The sequence below is a fragment of the Tenrec ecaudatus genome, chromosome 3, assembly GCF_050624435.1.
Source record: "Tenrec ecaudatus isolate mTenEca1 chromosome 3, mTenEca1.hap1, whole genome shotgun sequence".
Classification (NCBI taxonomy): domain Eukaryota; kingdom Metazoa; phylum Chordata; class Mammalia; order Afrosoricida; family Tenrecidae; genus Tenrec; species Tenrec ecaudatus.
This window is the reverse complement of record NC_134532.1, coordinates 198,564,617-198,585,687: the sequence shown is the minus strand read 5'-3', so window position 1 is coordinate 198,585,687 and position 21,071 is coordinate 198,564,617. Positions and strand designations below refer to the sequence as shown.

Here is a 21,071-nt window from a genome sequence, read left to right as displayed (position 1 = left end):
ACCCATCGGTCCCCGCACGCTTCTTGCCGGAGGGGTAATCCTCCCCCAGGTCCAACCGGTGCCGCTTGGACATCTTCGCACTCTTCGGGCGGGCGGTCACGAGGACGGAGGAAAAGGAAGCCGGCGGCTGTAGCGGCGCAGTCGAGGGCAGCTACTACACTCGGAGGACCCCCCCCACCCCTCCCGCTACAACAGTCTACACCGTGCGGCCGGAACCAGGAGCTAAAATGGCGGCGGCGACGAAGGCTGGGCCTGCGCGCGCGCTTCCGCAGCGTGCGTGCTGTGCGTGCGTGGTGCGCGCGCACGACGCCCGAGGCGGCAACTCGGGCCCCGCCTCTCTCCCGCCCCTCCCGGCCTCTGGCCCCGCCCATTCCTCTCAGCCGGCCTTCTCCCCTCTCTCTGGCTCCTCTTTCTCCACAGATTTAGGAAATCGGAAGAATCAAAACCGAACTCACCGCCTTCGGATCGATTCTGTCTCAAGGCGACCGTAGACGTGCGGCTAGAATGCCCCTGTGTGGCTTGTTTTGGTAACTCGAAGGGAGTAGAGCCATTGGTGGTTTTGAACTCACCACCTGCCATTAACAGCCCAAAGCGTAGCCACTGCGCCACCAGGGCCCCGTGGGAAAGCAGGAAGGTTATTCCTACCTGTCAATATTGGCTTGGCTTTAGGGGCAAGTTGAGATCTGCTGAGCCAGCATGGGAACCTAATCCATAACTCCAAATCTAGAACATTTAGCTGCTACACCAAACTCTTCATGAACTGCAGTGATGAAACATGAGATGTCATGATTTGCCCTGACCATGTTGCCCTTTCTCTGCCCAACACGGACAACGTGTATTTGACTTATAAAGGTTTTGCTGGATCAGGGTACAGTAAAGCACCAACGAAATACACAACTTTCCTCTAGTTCTTTAATGCTTCCCTCCCCCAACTAGCTTGACCCCAATTCTGCCTTACAAATCCGGCTAGACCAGAGCATGTACCCTGGTACAGATAAGAGCTCACAACACAGGGAATGCAGGACAGATAAACCCCTCAGAACCAATAATGAGAGTAGCATTACCAGGACGGTAGGGAGGGTGGGGGGATAGAGAGTGAACTGATCACAATGATCGACATATAACTAACCACTGCCCTACCCCACAGGGGGTTGAACAACAGAAAAGTGGGTGAAAGGAGACAGTGGTCAGTGTAAGCCATGAAAAACAAAGTTATAAATTATCAAGGGTTCATGAGTGAGGTAGGGGAAAAATGAGCTGATACCATGGGCTCAAGTAGAAAGAAAATGTAAAATGATGATGGCAACATATGTACAAATGTGCTTGACACGATGGATGTATGACTATTGTGATAAGAGCTGTAAGAACCCCCAATAAAATTATTTATTGTAAGTTTTGCTGGAGTTGCTGGAGCAGATAAAAGTATTTTCCCTACTCCAGCGGCTACTTAGCCCTCCACTCCATCGCCACGTGTCTCTTAATCCTGCATCTCACTAGTAGCTTCCCTGCAGGTAGATGTTATTTTGCACACATGGAAGCTGGAGCTGCGAGTGGGAGTAAAGGAATATACCCAGTGGTGAGATTCAAATAATCGAACAGCCAGCTCCCCACCCTAATGACCATTTTAAAAAAGATTTACCAAAACGTAGTTTATTATTTCATACGTTTAATGCTTAAATAAAAACAATAAAAGAGGTACACAAACTAGATGATAAGAGTTTTAAAATACCAGTGAAAATATTAAATATACCTGACCAAGCAATAAAATTGTTATTAATCTATTTCATAATGCTTTTTGATTGGCATCCTCACTTGCAATATTCTTCGCTTTTATCCAAGCATTATTGGCTGTGTGATTGATCCTTAACTGTAGAAGGGGGATCCCATTCCATTAGAGGTAGGCCGATTAGACAGTAGTTATTGGGTTGGATATATAAGAAACACGATTTTTCTGAACATACTATGTTCATCTTTGAAAAACTCCTTTCCACATCTGAATTCATAGGAACTGTTCTGACCATGTATTTAATTCTTTGAACACTGTCTGGAACTGCATAATTCACTTATGATATCTCATGGGCAGTTAAGGAGTAGCGCAAAGCTGAAATAAATTATGGCATCACCCTCATTGTTTGCTAAGTTTTCTTTTTATGTTATATGTTTGTTTATGGAAGCAATAAACTAAAGTGAATAAAAATGTATTTCATCAAAAGGATAATAAGTTTTATGAAATGAATAAATATTGCATGCATTGTTCCATCGAATTTCTTTATGTCTAATGGATGGTGAACAGTATTGAAAAGCAAGGATGTTACTCTAAGGGCTAAAGTGCACCTGGCCCAAGCCATGGTATTTTCAGTTGCCTCATATACACATGAGAGTTAGACGCTGCATAAAGAAGATGAGGAATCGATGCATTTGAATGGTGGTGCTGGAAAAGAATATTTAAAGTACTATGGACTGCCAAAAGGACAAGCCAATCTGTCTTGGAAGAAGTACGACCAGAGTGCTCCTCAGAGGCAAGGATGGGGAGACTTGGTCTTACATATTTTGGACATGTTGTCAAGAGAGATGGCCCCTGTTGAAGGACATCGCGTTTTCCAAAGTAGAGGGGCAGGGAAAAAGAGGAAGGCCCTCAGAGAGACAGATTGACGCAGTGGCTGAAACAGTGGGCTCAAGCACAGGAGCCCGTGTCAGGATGGTGCGGGACCATACAGGTTTCCTTCTGTTGGGCATAAGGTTGCTTTAGTCAGAAGCACTTGATGGCACCTAACAGTGAACATTACGACAGGCTCTTTGAATACACTGTTGTGCACATGAACATTAAATAACAGTAAAGAATGGCAATTTGTGATGTCCATAATAGGCAGCTGCCCAGCCACCCCTTTAGAGAGAACCCGGCTTACAAGGGACAGTTGGTTTTCCAAACTCAACAAAAATCAGTTATCAATTGAACAGAACTGGTATGAACCAGCTGAATCCTGTGACTGTATGCCCTAAATCACTCAGCCAATAATGCTGTGCCCAAAGCAATAGCTAAAGAGTGGGGCAAGATGACCCCTGCCTTTTGTGGCTCTCTTTTCTTGCTCAATAGTGCCCATTCACAGAAAGAAGTACACGGCCAGCCGGCTGATCCCTGAAGTGAGTGTCATTGACTCGGGTTACCTTGGAAGGCCAAGCACTGGTTTGTCAAATTCCCAGCCCCGAATTCAAGATGGAAGACAACATAAGCATCACATACTGAGAAACAGGGATCTTACTCTTTGCTCCAAAACCACATCCCAATATCAGTAAAAGCGACTGTCTTCACTGATGAGATATTTCAAAGCTTCTACCTCCAATGGGCATGGTCAATCGAGTGATATCATGGTGCATAATCACTGATGTGCAAACACTCCAGAGGAAAACATACAGTTTGGAAAGACTCACAGCTACCCAGTCGATTCCAACTCGCAAGGCCCTACGGGACAGAGTAGAACTGCTCCTTAGGGACCATTTGGGGGACTTTAGATTTTTTGACAGGAGCACACAGTCTCGTCTGTCTCTCTTGGGGGTTTCCAACCACTGACCTTGCAGTTAGCAGCCCAAATGGATAGCCCTCTACGCTCCTTAAATGTAGTTTAGAGAGAATTGCTAAGTTTCAAACCAGGATGAAGACCAAGCTAAGCTATCTGAGTGACAGAGACCACCAGCAAGAGGCCATCACGGTGCCCAAGAGCTCACAGTCACCCAGCAACTTAAACGAGATGTGGAGAAGTAGGGAAGTTGTCCCAAACTCCTGCTTGGTGGCAGATCAATTCCTAGCAATTTCAGGCAAGATTACCGATGTAGGAAAGGCACCATGATTGGAACGATGCTGCTGTGGTTAGGTGCATCGAGTTAGCTCCGCCCCACAGGGACCCTGTGCACAAAAGAAGGACACTCTGCTGTCCTCCAGTTGTTCCTATGCCTGAGCCCATCGAGGCAGCCACTGTCAGTCCTTCTCCTTCAGTGCCGCCTTCTGATTCAGTGCTCTTACACGTCACCAAACACGATGTCCTTTTTCCAGGGACTGGTCGCTCCTGACAATGTGCCGAGAGTATGTGACATGAAGTCTTGCCAGCTTTGCCTCTGGCCTTACTTCTTCCAACACAGATCGGTCTGTCCTTTTAGTAGTCCGTGGCACTTGCAATCTTCTTCCCCAGCACCCCATTCAAATGCACCGATTCTTCTGCAGCCTGCCTTACTCGTCAGCCCACTTCACTTGCATGTCATGCAACGGAGAATACACCATGATTTGGGTCAGGCATACCATAGTCCTCAAGGTAACATTCTTGTTCTTCAACACTCTAAGGAGGTCTTGTGCATCAATTTACTTAAAGCAATATATCTTTTGATCTTGTGACAATCTGTTTCCATGAACATTGATGGTGGATCCAACAAAGACAAAATCCTTGACAAATTCAAGCTTTTCTCATCTACCATGATGATGTTATCTATTGATCCAGTTGTGAAGCTGTTAGTCTTCTTTATATTGATTCATAATCCTCAATGAAGGCTGCAGTTCTTGATCTTTCAGCAAGCCAGGTTGCGTCATCTGCATACAACAGAATGTTAATAAGCCTTCCTCCAATCCTGATGCCGCACTGTTCTTCATGTAATCCAGCTACTCTGAGGATTTGCTCAGCACACAGATTGAACAATATGGTGAAAGGATACAACCTTGACACACACCTCTCTCAATCTTAAAGGAAAGAGATGCTGGCGAGATGGAAAAGGAAAGTCTACCATGCAGTCTATTAGTGCTGTTTTATAGGTTCTTCTTGAGATCACGGAGTTGTTCTGAGTACCTCAGTGTTGGAGGAGGGCATATGAATAAAAAATTCAGAGGCACATGCATCCTAAAGAAATATAGCCACAAAAATAAAGTAGCCAGCAATCTCTCTGAAATTTCCTAGGGAGAAAGGGGTGGTGTTAATAAAATCTCACCAAGATGACAAGTTGCGGTAGGACCTGATGCCAGGGGCTTAAGTGGAGAGCAAATGTTTTGAGAATGAAGAGAGCAATTAACGTACAGGTGTGCTTTGCACAACTGATGTATGTATGGATTGTGATAAGAGTTTTATGAGCCCCTAATAAAATGATTGAAAAATTTTAAAACGATTCAGGGTCCCTTGTATTGTACAACTGCCTCTTGACCCATAAACAAGTTCTGAAAGAGCACAATGAAATGCTCTTTAATTCCTCCCCTCTCAAGGTTATCCACAGTTTATCATGCTCCACGCAGCCGAGGGCCTTTGCAGAGTCAAGGAGCCACAAGTAAACATCTTTCCGGTGTTCTCTGCTTTGAGCCAAGATCTACCTGACATCAGCAATGACATCCCTTCTTCCATGTCCTCTTCTGAACCTGGCCTGAACTTCTGGCAGCTCCCTGTCAATGTACTGCTGCAACCATTGTGGGATGATCTTAAGCCAAGTTTTACTTGTATACAACATCAGCGGTAGCGTTCTGTAGTTTGAGCATTCTGTTGGGCCACCTTTCTGTGGAATGGGCACAAATATGCATCTCTTCCAGTCACTTGGCCAAGTAGCAGTCTTCCACATTTCCTGGCAGAGATGAGTGAGTGCTTCCAGCGCATCTTCAGTTTGCTGAAACATTTCGATCGGTGTTCTGTCAATTCCTGGGCCCTTGTTTTGAGCTAATGCACCCAGGGCAGTTTGAACGTCTTCCTTCAGCACCATGTGCTACCTCCCGACATGGCGGACCGTGGACCACTCCTTTCGGACAGTGACTCTGCGTTCTTCTAGCTTTTGGTGCTCCCTTCGTCCTTCAATATTCTGCCTACAGCATCTCTCAAGATGGCAACCCCAGGCTTGATTTTTTTTTTTCCTTCTTGAGTTCTTTCGGTTTAAGATATGCAGAGAGTTTCTTCCCTTTGGGTTTTCCAATGCTAGGTCCTTGCACATTTTGTTATAATATTTGGGTTTGTCTTCCTGAGCTGACCTTTGAAATTTTGTATTCACCTCCTTGACCTCATCCTTTCTTCCAGTTACTTTGGCTACTCTACGACTAAGAGCAAGTTTCACAGTCTCTTCTTGTAGTTACATCATCTGTTGTCAATTTGAGACTTTTGAGTGAAAAGGTGGAGTTTAGCCTGTCAATCGGGTTGCAGCTTGATGATCTCATTTGGCGGGACTAAGGAGATAAATAGCTCGCTGGAGGCGGGACACACACTCACTCCCTGCGAGACATTCCAGTTGAGAAGACACATGGAGCTACCCTAGAGCCATGTGGAGACCCCTGCCAACGTTGAGATGCTTCCACTACCACTGGATCCACAAGACTTTCCACCCAATGTCTCCAATCTTCCTGCATTTGGTGTCATTGCATATGTTGCATGAATCTGAATGGAATTTATAGATTTATACTGGACATATAGACCAATATTGGACTTACGGACTATATCTGGATTGGGCTGGGATGTTTTCTGAATGCACAACTACTCTTTGATATAAACTCTCTTATACACATGTGAGTTTCTCTGGATTTGTTTCTCTAGTCTACTGTGTAAGACAGGATTCTCTAGAGAAACAAAACCCATACACTTGTGATACACACACACACACACACACAATGAAGAAAGAAACAGATAATTAGTCTAAAGAGTAGTACAGAGGGCTTCCGTGAGACAGCTTATATACAGGCAGTCCTTTAACTCACAAGGGCTGCTGGGTCAAGTCAAGGAAGCAGACAACTGAGTCTTCTGTAGAGCAATACAGACATTCTGGCCACAGGCAGCAAGTGGCAGGGTGGATCACCAAGAGTCAGCCAGATGACAGGGTCCTACAGTCCCCAGCTCAGGTGATGTATACACCTGCAGTGTGTCGAAGCAGGTCTTGAAGGAACCTCAAGCTATAGGGACACGGTCCATGGGTTGGACATCCCACAGGTAGTGTAGCTTGCAAGTTGAGGCAGAGAACTAGCTAAGGCAGCCACACACTGATCTGATCATTAGAGAGCAAGAGAGAGAATGGCTCGCCGAGCCATTTATCTCTTTGCCCTTCAATTAAACTGTGACCTTATTAATCCCACATGTATTTATTGGCCAGGTTGGCACAATAAACCTCTCACATCTACCTAGACTAACACACTTCTGACATCCACTTTGATCTATCTTTCCTGTCTTTTTAATAACCATTTGCTTTCTTCATGAATGATGGTCTTGATGGCCTCCCACAGCTAACCAGGTTTTCTGTCAATAGTGCTCAATGCATCAAATCTGCTCTTGAGATGTTCTGGAAATTTACATGGGATAGGCTCACGGTAATATTTTGGCTCCTGTGAACTTGCTTTAATTTTTCCCGCTTTATCCAGAACTGACATGTGAGCAATTGATAGTCTGTTCCTCATTCAGCTCTGGTCTGGCTTTAGCTGCTCATATTGAACTTCTCCATCATGTCTGCTCACAGATGTAGTTTATCTGATTACTATGTATTCTACTGGGGAAGTCCAAGTGTACAATCGCCTTTAGTGTTGTTGATAAAAGGTATTTCTTCTGAACAAATTATTGGCTTTACAAAATTTTATCATGCAATTTCCAGTGTTGTGTGTATCAAGTCCATATTTTACTACTATTCTTTCTATGTCTCCAACTTTCTCATTCCAAACACCAATATCTACCAGCGCATCTGAATTGGGTGTTTGATCAATTTCCGACTGATGTCATCAATCAGTAGAATCCTTCGATCTCTTCATCACGAGCTTGTGTGGTTGGTACATACAATGGAATAGTAGTTGTCTTGATTGGAGCTCCTTGAATTGTTGTTGTTAGGTGCTACTAAGTTGGCCCAAGTCATAGAAACCCTATGTTCCACAGGGAGAATGCTGCCCGGGCCTGCAGCACCCTCACAACTCACAACCCTTCTGTTTGAGATCATTTTTGTCGTCACTGTGTCAATCCATCGCATTGAAGATCCCCCTCGTTTTTGTTGCCCTTCTACTTGGCCAAGCATGAGCGGGATGCAAATACTGCTATAGATTAGAGACGCTTACAAGATTGGTTCAAAGCCTTCCAACCAAAGCAGTCAGCATATGACTACTGACTGTGTAGCCATAGTATCCCGATTTCCCTTAAGGGTGCTGTCATTAGGTGCTGGGTTGACTAGAGAAACAAATCCAGCGACGCTCCTACATGGATACAAAAGAGCTTTATATCAAGAAGTAATTGTATATCAAGAAAGTGCCCAGTCTAGTCCAACTCAAGGCTGTGAGTCCCTCTTCAGACTCACACAGTCACGTGCAGTGATGCAGAATGCAGGAAGATCACAGTCCCGTGGGTGAAGGGTGGTGTGGACCCAAGATCACTGGCAACAAGGCAGAGCTCTCATAGCTCCCAGAGTGGCCATTAAACAGGAAGATTAGGGAGCAAGGTGGGGTGGGGTGGGGGTGGGGGAGGTCATTCTCCTAAGGAGACAGCATCAGGCTGTGACTGGATTGACAGGTTTGACTCTACCCCTAGCCAGGAGTGTCTAGTTGACATAAAAAACATCTAATGACCACAGTGCCATGGAGTCAGTTCTAACTCCTAGTGATCCTATAACAACAGAATGAAATACCACCCAGTCCTGCCCCATCCTCATAATCGTCTTGTGTTTGAGCCCCATCAACGAAAGCACTGGGTTAACCCACCTTGTCCAGGGCCTCCCTCTCTTTCACCGCCCCACCACTTTGCCAAGCACAATGTCCTTCTCCAGGGACGGTTTTCTGTTGATCACATGGCCCGAGTATGTCTTGCCTTCCTTGCTTCTAAGGAGCAGTCTGGCTGTACTTCTTCCAAGATAGATCTGTGGTTTGTTTGTTTGTTTGTTTGTTTTCCTCCCCTGCATCAATGGTGCTTTCAGTATTCTTCCCCAGCACTAAAATTCAAATGCCCAGACCTTCTTTGGTCTTCCTTATTCAATGTGCAACTTTCCTACGTGTAAGAGGCTACTGAGAATAGCAAACCTTGAGTCACACACTACAAGCCTAGTGCTTAAGCTCTTATACTAAGTGTCCTGGGAAAGAATTTCCAGCTGATTCTCTGTTTCTACCTCCTTACAGATGTGGAAGTCTTAGACCCGAGGTCATGGCCAAGTTCACACAGCCAGGTAGTGTCAAAGTCAGCATTAGTCTGAGTTCACTCTACAATTCCATTCTTGGGTCTCCAAATGCCCAGTTGGAGAGCTAACATAAAGCAGGGCTTCAAACTGGCTCAAACTGGGTAGGCAATTGCCATAGCATGCAAGGGCCTCCTGTGAATTGGCAGCGTGACCAAATCCTCTGCCAGGATACTTTGATCTTAGCCGAAAACAAACAGCTGTGCCTGCTCAGAGATGGCTGCCACCCACTGCGCTTTGAATGCGTGTTGCTCCCCAGAGCGTTTCCAGTAACTCAAGCTCCCGCACCAGGCTTGGGTGATATTCAGGAGGGGACACCGTGGCAGGACTTTTGGAGAGCAACGTCATCGCCAGATCTCTGGAGAGCCAAACACTTTGAGCTGCTGTCTTTGAGCAGGGATCAGCTATCTGCTGGCTAGCTTCTCAGACCAAAATACCACCAGCAACAGATGTGTAACGTTATGCAACCTGTGCTTGGCCGTTGTTTACAAATGCAACTGCCGAACAATTTTGAACCATTTGAAGTGCTTCAATAAAGTGCTCTAAAAATTGCATTGAAAACAATCGGGAGCTAGGTTGGGATTCTGCCTCTACCCTACGAGGTGATAGTCTGTGCAGAGAGACGTGGCAAATAAGGGACTGAAACTAAGGTGGGGAGACCTATTCCCGTGGGCCTAGAAAGTATCATTGCACAACGTGAGCCATTAATGTCATGGAACTATCCATGTTGGTAGTGTGGCGTGGTGAATGGTCTGCTGTGCATATCCTCCGCAACAATGAAAGTTTTCAATATTGAAAGGTCAATCGATATTGGTCAATAATCACAGAGAATACTATGGGCTAAGGGCGCCAATGAAATAAAAACAGACAACCTGCAAGAATACATCGAAGATAAACGTGTAGAAATGAAAATCCCAAGAATCAAAAGGAAATGATAGAAATCAAAAACTCTGTAAGGGATATCAAGAATGGCCTCGATGGGCTCATTATGGACAGGGCACAGCCAAGGAAGGATCAGTGACCTTCAATATAGGTCAGTGAAGGATTCCCAAACAGATAGACAAAGAGAAAAGTCAGTTTAATTATTCAAAACAGAACACCGAAAATGGGGGACAATTCCAATAGGCATAACATGGGCCTAACTGGAGAGAAAGAAGAGGAAAGGTAAAATGGAGCAGAAGTAGTGAAAGGACCAATTCCCATGATTTTTCTAAAATTAATGACAGCTGCCAGAGAGCTGGCAGGGGGGAGGGGAAGCCCCTGGAGGAGATGGAGTGACACAGGTGATGCAACAAGGGACACAAACATAGGGACAATTGTGTGAGGATGGCGTAGGACTGGGCAGTGTCGCTGTGGATCAGAATCAACTCAATTGCACCTACCAGCTTACAGTCAGACCACAAATTCAAGAAGCCCAGAGAACACCAAGCAGAATAAATAAGCCAACACCACACACACACACACACACACACACACACACACACACACATACACACAACACCTAGACATAACATATTCAAACAAAAAAAGAGGCAAAGAGAAAGGGGAAAATCTTTCAAGTAGTGCGATAAAAAGACCCCACACAGGCAGGAACAAAGAGTCTGGTGATGTGGAGATTAAGCACTGGACGACTCAAGAAAAGTTAGGTGACTTAAACCCAAGAGCTGTTCTGTTTCCATAAAAACTTAGTTTGGGCATGAAAAAATAATACTAATTTGTAAATTATCAAGGGATCACAAGGGAGTGAGGGTGGGGGAGGGGGGAAATGAGCAGATACCAAAGCCTCAAGTAGAAAGAAAATATTTTGAAAATGATGATGGCAACATATATACAAATGTGCTTGACAACAATGGGTGTATGGATTGTGGTAAGAGCTGTAAGAGCCCCTAAGAAAATGATTTTTTTTAATGTAGTTTCTGAAACCCTATGGAGTAGTTCTACTCTGTCTTAGAGGGTTGTTGTGAGTCAGAAAGAAACGCAACAACAATGAATTGTGTGGTAGTTCATCATTTCATGTCAACTTGATCAGTAAGTGTAGGAGTGGAGTCTGGCCTGTCAATCAGGTCACAGCGTGATGATGCCTCCTTGTGGGAGTGGCCTTCTCATGAGGATTCTGGGAACTTCCTCTCCCTGCCTTCATCTTCCTATGGACAAGCCGCAGGGAGCCTAGCTGATGGCAGCCAGAACTCTGGAGATCCATCCAACCCCACTGGGTCGACAAGACTTTGCACCCACCGGCCTGTGATCTTCCTACATACTGCATCCTGGCATGTGACTCCATGAGTCTGAAGAGTGAGTTATGGATTAGTATCAGACTTATGGGCTAATAGCAGACTTAGGGGATTGATCTGAACTGGGCTGGGAAGTTTTCTTAATACACAAAGACTCTGATAAAAACCCTTTCTTATACGTATGTGAGAGCTTCTGGTTTGTTTCTCGAGTCAGCCTGGGCTAACACAGCTTGACTTTGGTTTGGACACAGGAACACACAAAGTCCTGAAGTGGTACTAGCAGTTTGAATTCAGCAATCACCCTAAAGTGCCACAGAAGAAAATAGGCTTGGTGATCTCTTCCTTAAGAGTTACAGTCAAGAGCACTCCGGGAGCCAGTTCAACTCTGTAGCATGAAGTTTTTATGAGACAAAATTAGCTCAATCTTAATAGGGCTGATATTTATCAAGGAATAGGTTTCATGACTACAAAGCCCATGCACACAAGAATCAAAGTGAAATATCAAAATGTATGAAAGAAGATATGTTAGGCTGGCTTGTCTGCAGAAACCCCAAACCAGTGACATTCATATATGTATAAGAAAGATCTTTAGAAGCAATTTCAGGAGGGAGAGGAAAAAAAAAAAGAGGACCTGATGCAGAGGGCTTAAGTGGAGAGCAAATGCTTTGAGAGTGATTAGGGCAAAGAATGTACGGATGTGCTTTATACAATTGATGTACGTATATGTATGGATTGTGCTAAGAGTTGTATGAGCCCCCTAATAAAATGTAAAAAAAGAAAAGAAAAAAAAGAAAATGATTAGGGCAAAGAATGTACAGATGTGCTTTATACAATTGATGTATGTATATGCATGGATTGTGATAAGAGTTGTATGAGCCCCTAATAAAATGTTTTTTTAAAAAAAGAAGCAATTTCATATCAAGAAGGTCCCAGCCCAGTCCAACTCAAGTCCGTGGGTCTGATGCTAGCCAGAGCCTTCTTCCTACTCACGGAGTGGAATGCGGACAATTCAGGAAGGTGAAGTGAGGTGCAGGGAGAGCACAGGTTGGTGGGTCCAAGGTCAGTGGGAACACAGCAGTGCTCCAGCAGATGCTAGGTTAGCCCCCAGGGTCATGGGGCACAGGACGCCACAGGGAGGAGGGAGGAGTAGAGAGATAGAGACGTTTTCATTGTCGTCTTCTTTCGAAGGAGGGATCACCAGGCTACCACCCGATTGACAGATGGGGCTCCACCCCTACCTCCACACAGGTTAAAGTTGACCGTTTGTCAACATGACACCTCTACACAGCTTTTAACCATACGTAATGTCTAAACAAAGACAACATTAAAATCATGTTGGAGTGCAACAGGGTACACCAAAAATGCACTCACCCCATTTAAATTTTATATTCCATAAGTGAAGTAAACAAAAATACTCTTTGCCTAACGATTGCAGTTTTGTGAACACCTACACCTGAATCCTATAATTCTATCACCTTGTCCCCACCCCACCCCCATGAAAGTTTATAAGTCAGCTACTTCATGCCCTTCTCCCCACTTCCTGCTAACCATTCGGGGTATCCAAAATGTCTAGACTACCTATTTCTACCAACCCAGTGCTCTCAGGAGGCAAGCGTGTTCTCGAATGTGAAGACTCCTCACTCTCATTGGAACCTTGTGTGTCTGCATCCATGCTGTTGTTGTCATTAGGTGCTGTTGAATTGTGCATAGAGATCCTATGCACCCCAGAATGAAGCACTGCCTGGCCGGTGCCATCCTCACAATCGTTTGTACGTCGGAGACCGTGGTTGCAGTCCTGTGTCCATCCATTTCACTGAGGGCCTCCCTCGCCTTTGCAGCCCAGGTGATTTACGAACTGCGGTGTCCTTCGCAGGGACCAGTCTTCTCCGATAGCATGTGCAAAGCATGATTCCACCCTTGGCTGTACAGAGCATTCTGGCTGCGCTTCTTCCAAGACAGATTTGATCATTCTTTTGGCAATCCAGGGTACTTCCAATGTTTTCCTCCAGCACCATAATTCAAATGCATTGGTTTGCCTATGGTCTTTGTCCGATAGGCAGTTTGGGCATGGGGCATGTTACGAGGAGAGGCTGGTCCCTGGACAGCATGCTTGGGGAAGTAGAGGCACTCAGCAAGTTAAATTGGCACCGTGGCTGCCACAGGGGCCGAGAACATTTGTAGGATGACGCGGACCAGACAATGTCCTCCCATCATTCTGGGTTGCTAGAAATTGGCACAGACTCGATGGCACCTGACAACAGCAGGGATTAATATGAATATAAGCAAAGGACATAAGATAGCATCCATTGCCGTTACCTCGCACCTCTTCCTCTGCTTCAGTGGAATGCTGAGCCCATTTTTATTTCTTTTTAAAAAATTTTATATTTTAACAGTTTTATTAGCACTTCACCAACATGTCATACAATCCAATAATTCAATCATATCAAGAAGAATTGTACAATTGTCACCATATTCAATTCTAGAATATTTTCTTCCAATAGTTATGATTATTCACATAGTGTTTTTCTAATTGTGACAAAAAATCTACACAACAGAACATTCTCCATTTCCACAACTTCTCCTTGTAAAATTCAGTGTCATTGATTATACTCTTCAAGTTGTACAATCAAAATTGACATCCTTTTCTAGATTGTTCTACCACCATTAACATAAACTCACTGCCCCCTATGCACCAACTCCTTTCCCTTCACCTGTGGCAACCAATGGTCAAGTTTGGTTTCATCCATTCTTTCTTCCCCATAGTTTTCTTGATATAGTATTCATGTATCGTACACTACCATGGTTAAATCGCTTTTAATTTTTTAAAATAGTTTATTAGGGGCTCATACAACTCATCACAATCCATATATACATCAATTGTGTAAAACACATTTGTGCATTCATTGCCCTCATCATTCTCAAAACATTTGCTCTTCCCACCTAAGCCCCTGGCATCAGCGAATCATTTTTTCCCCTCCTTCCCTGATTCTCCCTCCCTCATGAAACCTTGACAATTTATAAATTATTTTTTGTCATATCTTGCCCTGTCCAAGGTTTCCCTTCACCCACTTTTCTGTTGTCCATCCCCCCAGGGAAGAGGTCACATATAGATCCTTGTAATCGGTTCCCCCTTTCCAACCTACCCTCCCAGTATCGCCACTCACACCACTGGTCCTGAAGGGATCATCTGCCCTGGATTCCCTGTGTTTCCAGTTCCTATCTGTACCAGTGTACATGCTCTGGTCTAGCCAGATGTGTAAAGTAGAATTGGGATCATGATAGTGGGGGAGGAGGAAGCATTAAAGAACTAGAGGAAAGTTGTATGTTTCATCATTGCTAGACTGCACCCTGCCTGGCTTGTCTCCTTCCCGAGCCTCTTCTGTAAGGGGATGTCCAGGTGCCTAAAAATGGGCTTTGGGACTCCACTCCACACTACTCCCCTCATTCACTATGGTATGATTTTTTGGTCTATGATGCCACATACCTGATCCCTTTGACACCTTGTGATCGCACAGGCTGGTGTACTTTTTCCATGTGGACTTTGTTGCTTCTGAGCTAGATGGCCGCTTGTTTACCTTCAAGCCTTTAAGACCCCACACACTATATCTTTTGATAGCTGGGTACCATCAGCTTTCTTTGCCATATTTGCTTATGCACCCATTTGTCTTCAGCAATCATATCATGGAGGTGAACACACAATGATATGATTTTTTGTTCTTTGATGCCTGATAACTGATTCCTTTGATAACTTGTGGTCACACCGGCTGGTGTGCTTCTTCCATGTGGGCTTTATTGCTTCTGAGCAAGATGGCCGCTTGTTTTCATTCAAGCCTTTAAGACCCCAGACACTATATCTTTTGATATACCAGGGCACCATCAGCTTTCATCACCACCTTTGCTTATTCACCCACTTTGTCTTCAGCGATTGTGTCGGGAAGGTGAGCATCATAGAATGCCAATTTAATAGAAGAAAGTATTCTTGCATTAAGGGAGTACTTGAGTGGAGGCCCAATGTCCTTCTGTTACCTTAATACTAAACCTATAAATATATGCACATAGATCTATTTCCCCATCCTCATATATAAATATATTTGCATATGTACATGCCTTTATTTAGACCTCTATAAATGCTTTGCCTCCTAGCTCTTTCCTCTATTTCCTTTGACTTTCCTCTTGTCCCACTATCATGCTGTCTTCATTTGGGTTTCCGTAATTCTTCTTGGTTACATTACCCTTGATCATGCCCTCCCAGGCCTCCTACACCCTCCTCACCACCGATTTGGATCACTTGTTGTTCCCCTGTCCCTGGGTTTGTTAACACCACTACCTTTCCCCCCTCCACCCCCTCTACCATGTCCCTTGGAACTATCCATCCCATTGTTTTCTACTCAAAATTGTTTATCCAGCCCATCTTATTTAGACAGACCTGCAGAGATAATAACATTCACAAAAACAAGACAGAGCAGAACCAAGCAACACTATACAACAAAACATCACCAACAACAAACCAATGACAAAAAAGAAACCAAAACATCACAGCAAGAAAGAAAAGCTTGTAGTTAGTCCAAGGACTGTTTGTTGGCCTTTCAGAGTGTTTTCCAGTCCAGTCTGTTGGGGCACTATGCCCTGGCCCCAAAGTCCACCTTCAGCATTCCCTGGGACCTCGCCGCTCCGTTCCCTTGCTGTTCTATTGCATCCCCTTACTGTTTTGCCTCGGTGTGGCAGGATCAGCTCGGACCGAGCCCATTTTTCACCAGCTCATACAAGCCTGCTGTCAAATTCTCAGGAATCTTGCCAGGGGTCATGACGTTGGTGGCTTGCACCCAAGCACAGTAGAAATGTTTACACTGTGGATATTAGTGACTGTTAGCAAGAATATCCCCACCCCTCCCTTTTGTTTTGATTGTTAAATATTTGCAAGCACACCACTGACGCCCTGCTCACACCGATGACCGCACAAGGGTGCATTGTGATCAGTGCTGGGAGGGAAAACATGAATGATTGACACACGGCTGAAGCTGGGATGAGAGTCCCAGCTAGAAAGTAATGATGGCTGTACGGTGGCCTGAAGGTTGCCCTATTACCTCGGATGGCCTTTAAAAGATAATGGTAAGGGATCATTCATCCTAGGGGTATTCTGCATCTCATCATGCATGGGGTGTCCTCAGAAAAGCGCCTTGAATTGGAATACACATGGTCGCATGAGCTGTGAGGGGTAGCTTGCCCAGTTGATCAGGGTCCTGGAAAGAGAAAACTTACAAGGCTTGGAGGGCTGTGAAATCTCGGGCAGAGACATGCAGACAAACATATTGCAGGAGGCACAACGTGGACAGATGTTTGTTTCACAAATTGATGCCCATCAGAAAGCATTCATCACAGAACCTGGTTGAACTTGTTGCTGCAGAGTCCATTTCAAGTCGTGGCAGCCTCCCGCGTTACAGAGTCAACTGATCTCCACTGTGATCTTTACGGAAGCAAAGCATCAAGGCTCTCTTTTGTGGCACCACCGGGCGCATTTAAACTGCCAACCTTTATATTAACCGCCCAGAGCAAACGGTTTATCATAGACCAAAGCTAAACCCTACCCATTGCTGTCAAGTGGATTTTGACTCCAAGCAACCCTGGAGGGACTGAGTGGGATTGCCCTGTAGAGTTTCCAGGGCTGTAAATCTCAGTGAAAGCAAAATGCCCCATCTTTCCCCTGCTGATTGGCTGGGGGTTTCAAAGTACTGATGCTTTGCTTAGCAGCTGAGTGCTTCGCCACTGTGCTGTGAGGCTCCTCTTTATCACTGAAGATACGTTTTAAAAGCCAGGTAGAAAAAAATCTTCCAGCCAGTTCATAGCAGGCATTCCCTGTCATCAGTCAGTCCAATGCCAGCATGGTAGGCACATGAGTAGAGTTGTCAGGAGAGCTATAATGGAGGTTTACAGGGGCATAGCAGCAAGGAACGCCACTTAACAAGGTTGATCTAGCTCTTGTCACCGCTGAAAGACCAACATGCTAGCAACTGAGATCAGTACTGTCTAAAATGACACCACCCCTAGAAGACCAAAATAATAACTGTTGGACAAGCTAGCTATCGGATCCCTTCTACGCTTTAGGGCGCAGCCTTCAGTTTGACACGGAGAGACACCCTCTGGGTGTGGGCTTGCTTTTTCTGCCTACAGAGCCTCAGCTAATATGGTCTTCCAAAAGCTTGGTTCTGGTGATTGTTCTAGGTGCCATGGGGTGGCGTCTATCCCATAGCGGCCCAATGCACAACAGAAAGAAACGCTGCCCGCTCCGGTGCCCTCCTCACAATTCTTGCTCGGCCTGATCCTTTGTTGCAGCCATGGCGTCAATCCATCTTGTTGAGGGCCTTTCTCTTTTTCACTGCCCCTCACTTTGGCAAGCATGACCCTTCTCCGGGGACATATTGTCTCTTGACATTATGTCCAAAGTATGTACGATGAAGTCTTGCCATGCTTAGAGAAGGAGCACTTGGGCCATCCTTCTTCCAAGACAGATTTGTTTGTCCTTTCAGCAGTCCATGCCCATTTTCAATAGTCTTCCAAAAGCTTATACAACGTTTCATCCTCCAGCATGAGATGTGACATGCTACTGAGTCATACAAAGGGATCCACTTACCTTTCAAGGAGGTGTGAGAATGGACATCTGACCAGGAGATCCACCGCTTACACCATGCACTGCAATACTCAGATGCCCCTGGGCAGGTGGAGCAGCGTGTTGAAGACATAGTTGAAGTGCTAGCTCAGAGACGACACTTTATGAAGATGACGCGTTATCATCCAGAATGCACATTCGAAATAAGCCACTTTCACGTGGCGCTCCTTCCGCAAACAGATGCCACATCTGAGCCCAGAAAGCAAGGAGAAGAAGCGGGAGCTGCTTCACTCCCTCTTTCATCACTTTGGGACGTTGTACTTCTCATTCCAACAACCCACCATTTGTCTGTAGGTTTCACCCACTGTGGTGCCTTGTGGGTCGCTGTGATGCTGAAAACTATGTCACTGCTGTTTCAGACACCAACAGGGTCACCCAAGACGAACTGGTTTCGGCAGCACTAGGAATAGAATACAAAGAAGGTCTAGGCCAGTGGTTCTCAACCTTCCTCATGCCGCGATCCTTTCATACAGTTCCTCATGTTGTGGTGACCTCCAATCATACAATTATTTTTGTTGCTAGTTCATAACTGTAATTTTGCTACTGTTATGAATTGTCATGTAAATATCTCATATGCAGGATGTATTTTCATGGTTACAAATTGAAAATAATTAAAGCACAGTGATTGATCACAAAGCAATATGTAATTCTATATTGTGAAATATTTATTTCTAATGACAAATAAATGAAATTTTGTCTTGAAGCATGGTGTAGCTGGGTAGGAGTCTTCACGCCGGGTACTCGTATGTGGACGTATCTGCATGTGGGCGGACCCGCCTGGAGACGGATTGAGGAGCGGTGTCTGGGTTCCTAAGACCACCGAAAGTATGTGTTTTTCCTGATGGTCTTAGGCGACGCCTGTGAAAGGGTCGTCGGACCCCTAAAGGGGTGGTGACCCACAGGTTGAGAACTGCGGGCACAGGCTGTCCAGTTCAGAGGCAATTACCACTGAAAATCCTATGGAGAGCATAGAAACACTGTCAGGAACTATAAACCTAGTAAACGCAATCAGAACATTGTCAGAGATGGTGCCAGGAGATGGGCATTCAAAATAACGACCGAGAAAGAGCTGCCATCTCAAAGTAGAGTCGACCACAATGACACGATGGGGTAAAGCCTGCAGGAGGATAGACATTTGCTGATGGGGCCCAACTCAAAATGAGAAGAAACAGATGCAAAGAGCAATTAATACTGGAACTTTGAAAGCTAAGAAAACTGGAAGTTGTTAAAAATGAAATGGAACACAGAAAGATCGATATTCTAGGTGTTTGTGAGCTGAAATGGAGTGGTATTGGCCATTTTGAGTTAGAAATTCATACAGTTTATTATGCCGGGATTGACACAACAAAGAGGAATAGTGTCGCGTTCATTCTCAAAAAGGACATTTCAAGGTCTATGTTGAAGTACAATGCTGTCTGACAGGATCATGTCTATCCGCAGACAAGGAAAACCAATCAATACTATTACTCAGCTGTTACTCAAATTTATTAACCACAAAAGATCATGATAAGGAAATGGAAGAACTCTGCTAACATCTTCAGCGTGAAACTGATCAAACATGGAGCCAAGAGGCATTGACAGTTTTTGGTGATTGGAAAGCACAAGGTGACACCAATAAGAAGAAACAGTAGTTGGAGATCACAGGATAGAATTTTGCGAAGCCAGTAACTTGTCCACGTATCTGTCACTGTGTCCTTGTCTGGTGGCTTGTGTGTTGCTGGCAGCTCTGTCACCGGTATTTCAAATACCATCAGGGTCCACTAAAGTGAACACCTTTCAGCAGAGCTTCCTGACTGAAAACAGACTATGAAGAAGCAAGCGGCTACCCACTTCCGAGGAAAAGGAGAGGAGGAAGGTTGATGGACAGCCTGAGAAATGCAGATGACACAGCCTCGCTTGCTGAAGGTGAGGAGGACTTGAAGCACTTGCTGATGAAGATCAAGGATTGCGGTTTTCAGTATGGGTTACAACTCAAATCCTCACAACTCCACCGATAGGTACCATCCTAATAAATGGAGCAAAGGTTAAAGACGTCAAGGGTCTCCTCTTACTTTGGATCCACAATCAGTGCTCGTGGAAGCAGCTGTCGAGAGATAAAGAGACATGTTGCACAATGTTCTTCCTTTTTGTTTTTCTGACTTTCGCTCTTTGCATAGTTCATTACAGTACTTTTGCCTTTGCAAGCTGCCTTACAAACTTTGCTGCTTAGCTTTTATTACCTCGTCATTTTTTCCAATTGCTAGTTTACATTCAAGAGCTAGTTTCAGAGTCTCTTCTAACATCCATTTTGGGGGTCTTTTCTTTCTTTCCTGTCTTTTTAATGACCCTTTGCTTTCTTCATGGGTGATGTTCTTGATGTCCTCCCACAGCTCATCAGGTTTTCTGTCATTAGTGTTCAAGGCAGCAAATCTATTCCTGAAATATTCTAGAATTCATCCAGGCTAGATTTACTCAACAATTGTTGCATTAGGCTGGGTTGACTAGAGGAACAAATTAATTGACACTCCTATATGTCTAAGGGAGAGTTTTATATCAAAGAGTAATTGTATATCAAGCAAACATTCCAGCCCTGTCCCGATCAAGTCCATAAGTCTGATACTAGTCCCTAAATCCCTCTTCAGACTCATGCAGTCACATGCAGTGGTGTAAAATGCAGGAGGCTCACAGGCTGGGTGGTGAAAATTCTTGTGGATCCAGTGGTGGTGGGCCCACCTGCAGGGTTCTGGCTGCTATCAGCCTGGCTCCAAGTGGTTTATCAACAGGAAGGTGAGGCAGAGAGTGGAAGGAAGTTCCTAGAATCCTCCTTAGGAGAAGGCCGCACCCACCAGGAGGCACCACGGGGCTGTGACCTGCATGACAGGCTAGACTCCACCCCTACACTTCCATATCTTCAAGTTGACACGAAATTATGCAGCTACCACAATTGTATTTTGACTCTCATGGATTTGTCTTAATATTCTTTAGCTGCAATCTCAACTTACATATGAGTAATTAATATTCTGTTCCACAATCTAATTTCTGTGTATTTCATTTGAAATTCA

At 44.9% G+C, this 21,071-nt stretch overlaps 1 protein-coding gene across 1 annotated transcript in view; it reads right to left on the bottom strand.

Moving 5' to 3' along the window:
* Nucleotides 1-221, bottom strand: part of DHX15 (DEAH-box helicase 15) — a 50,981-nt gene extending 50,760 nt beyond the window's left edge. Inside the window, exon 1 of the mRNA XM_075544477.1 lies at nt 3-221. Coding sequence (XP_075400592.1) covers nt 3-73 — 71 coding nt within the window. The 5' untranslated portion in view covers nt 74-221. The remainder of the gene's footprint in view (nt 1-2) is intronic.
* Between the last annotated feature and the right edge of the window lie 20,850 nt (nt 222-21,071).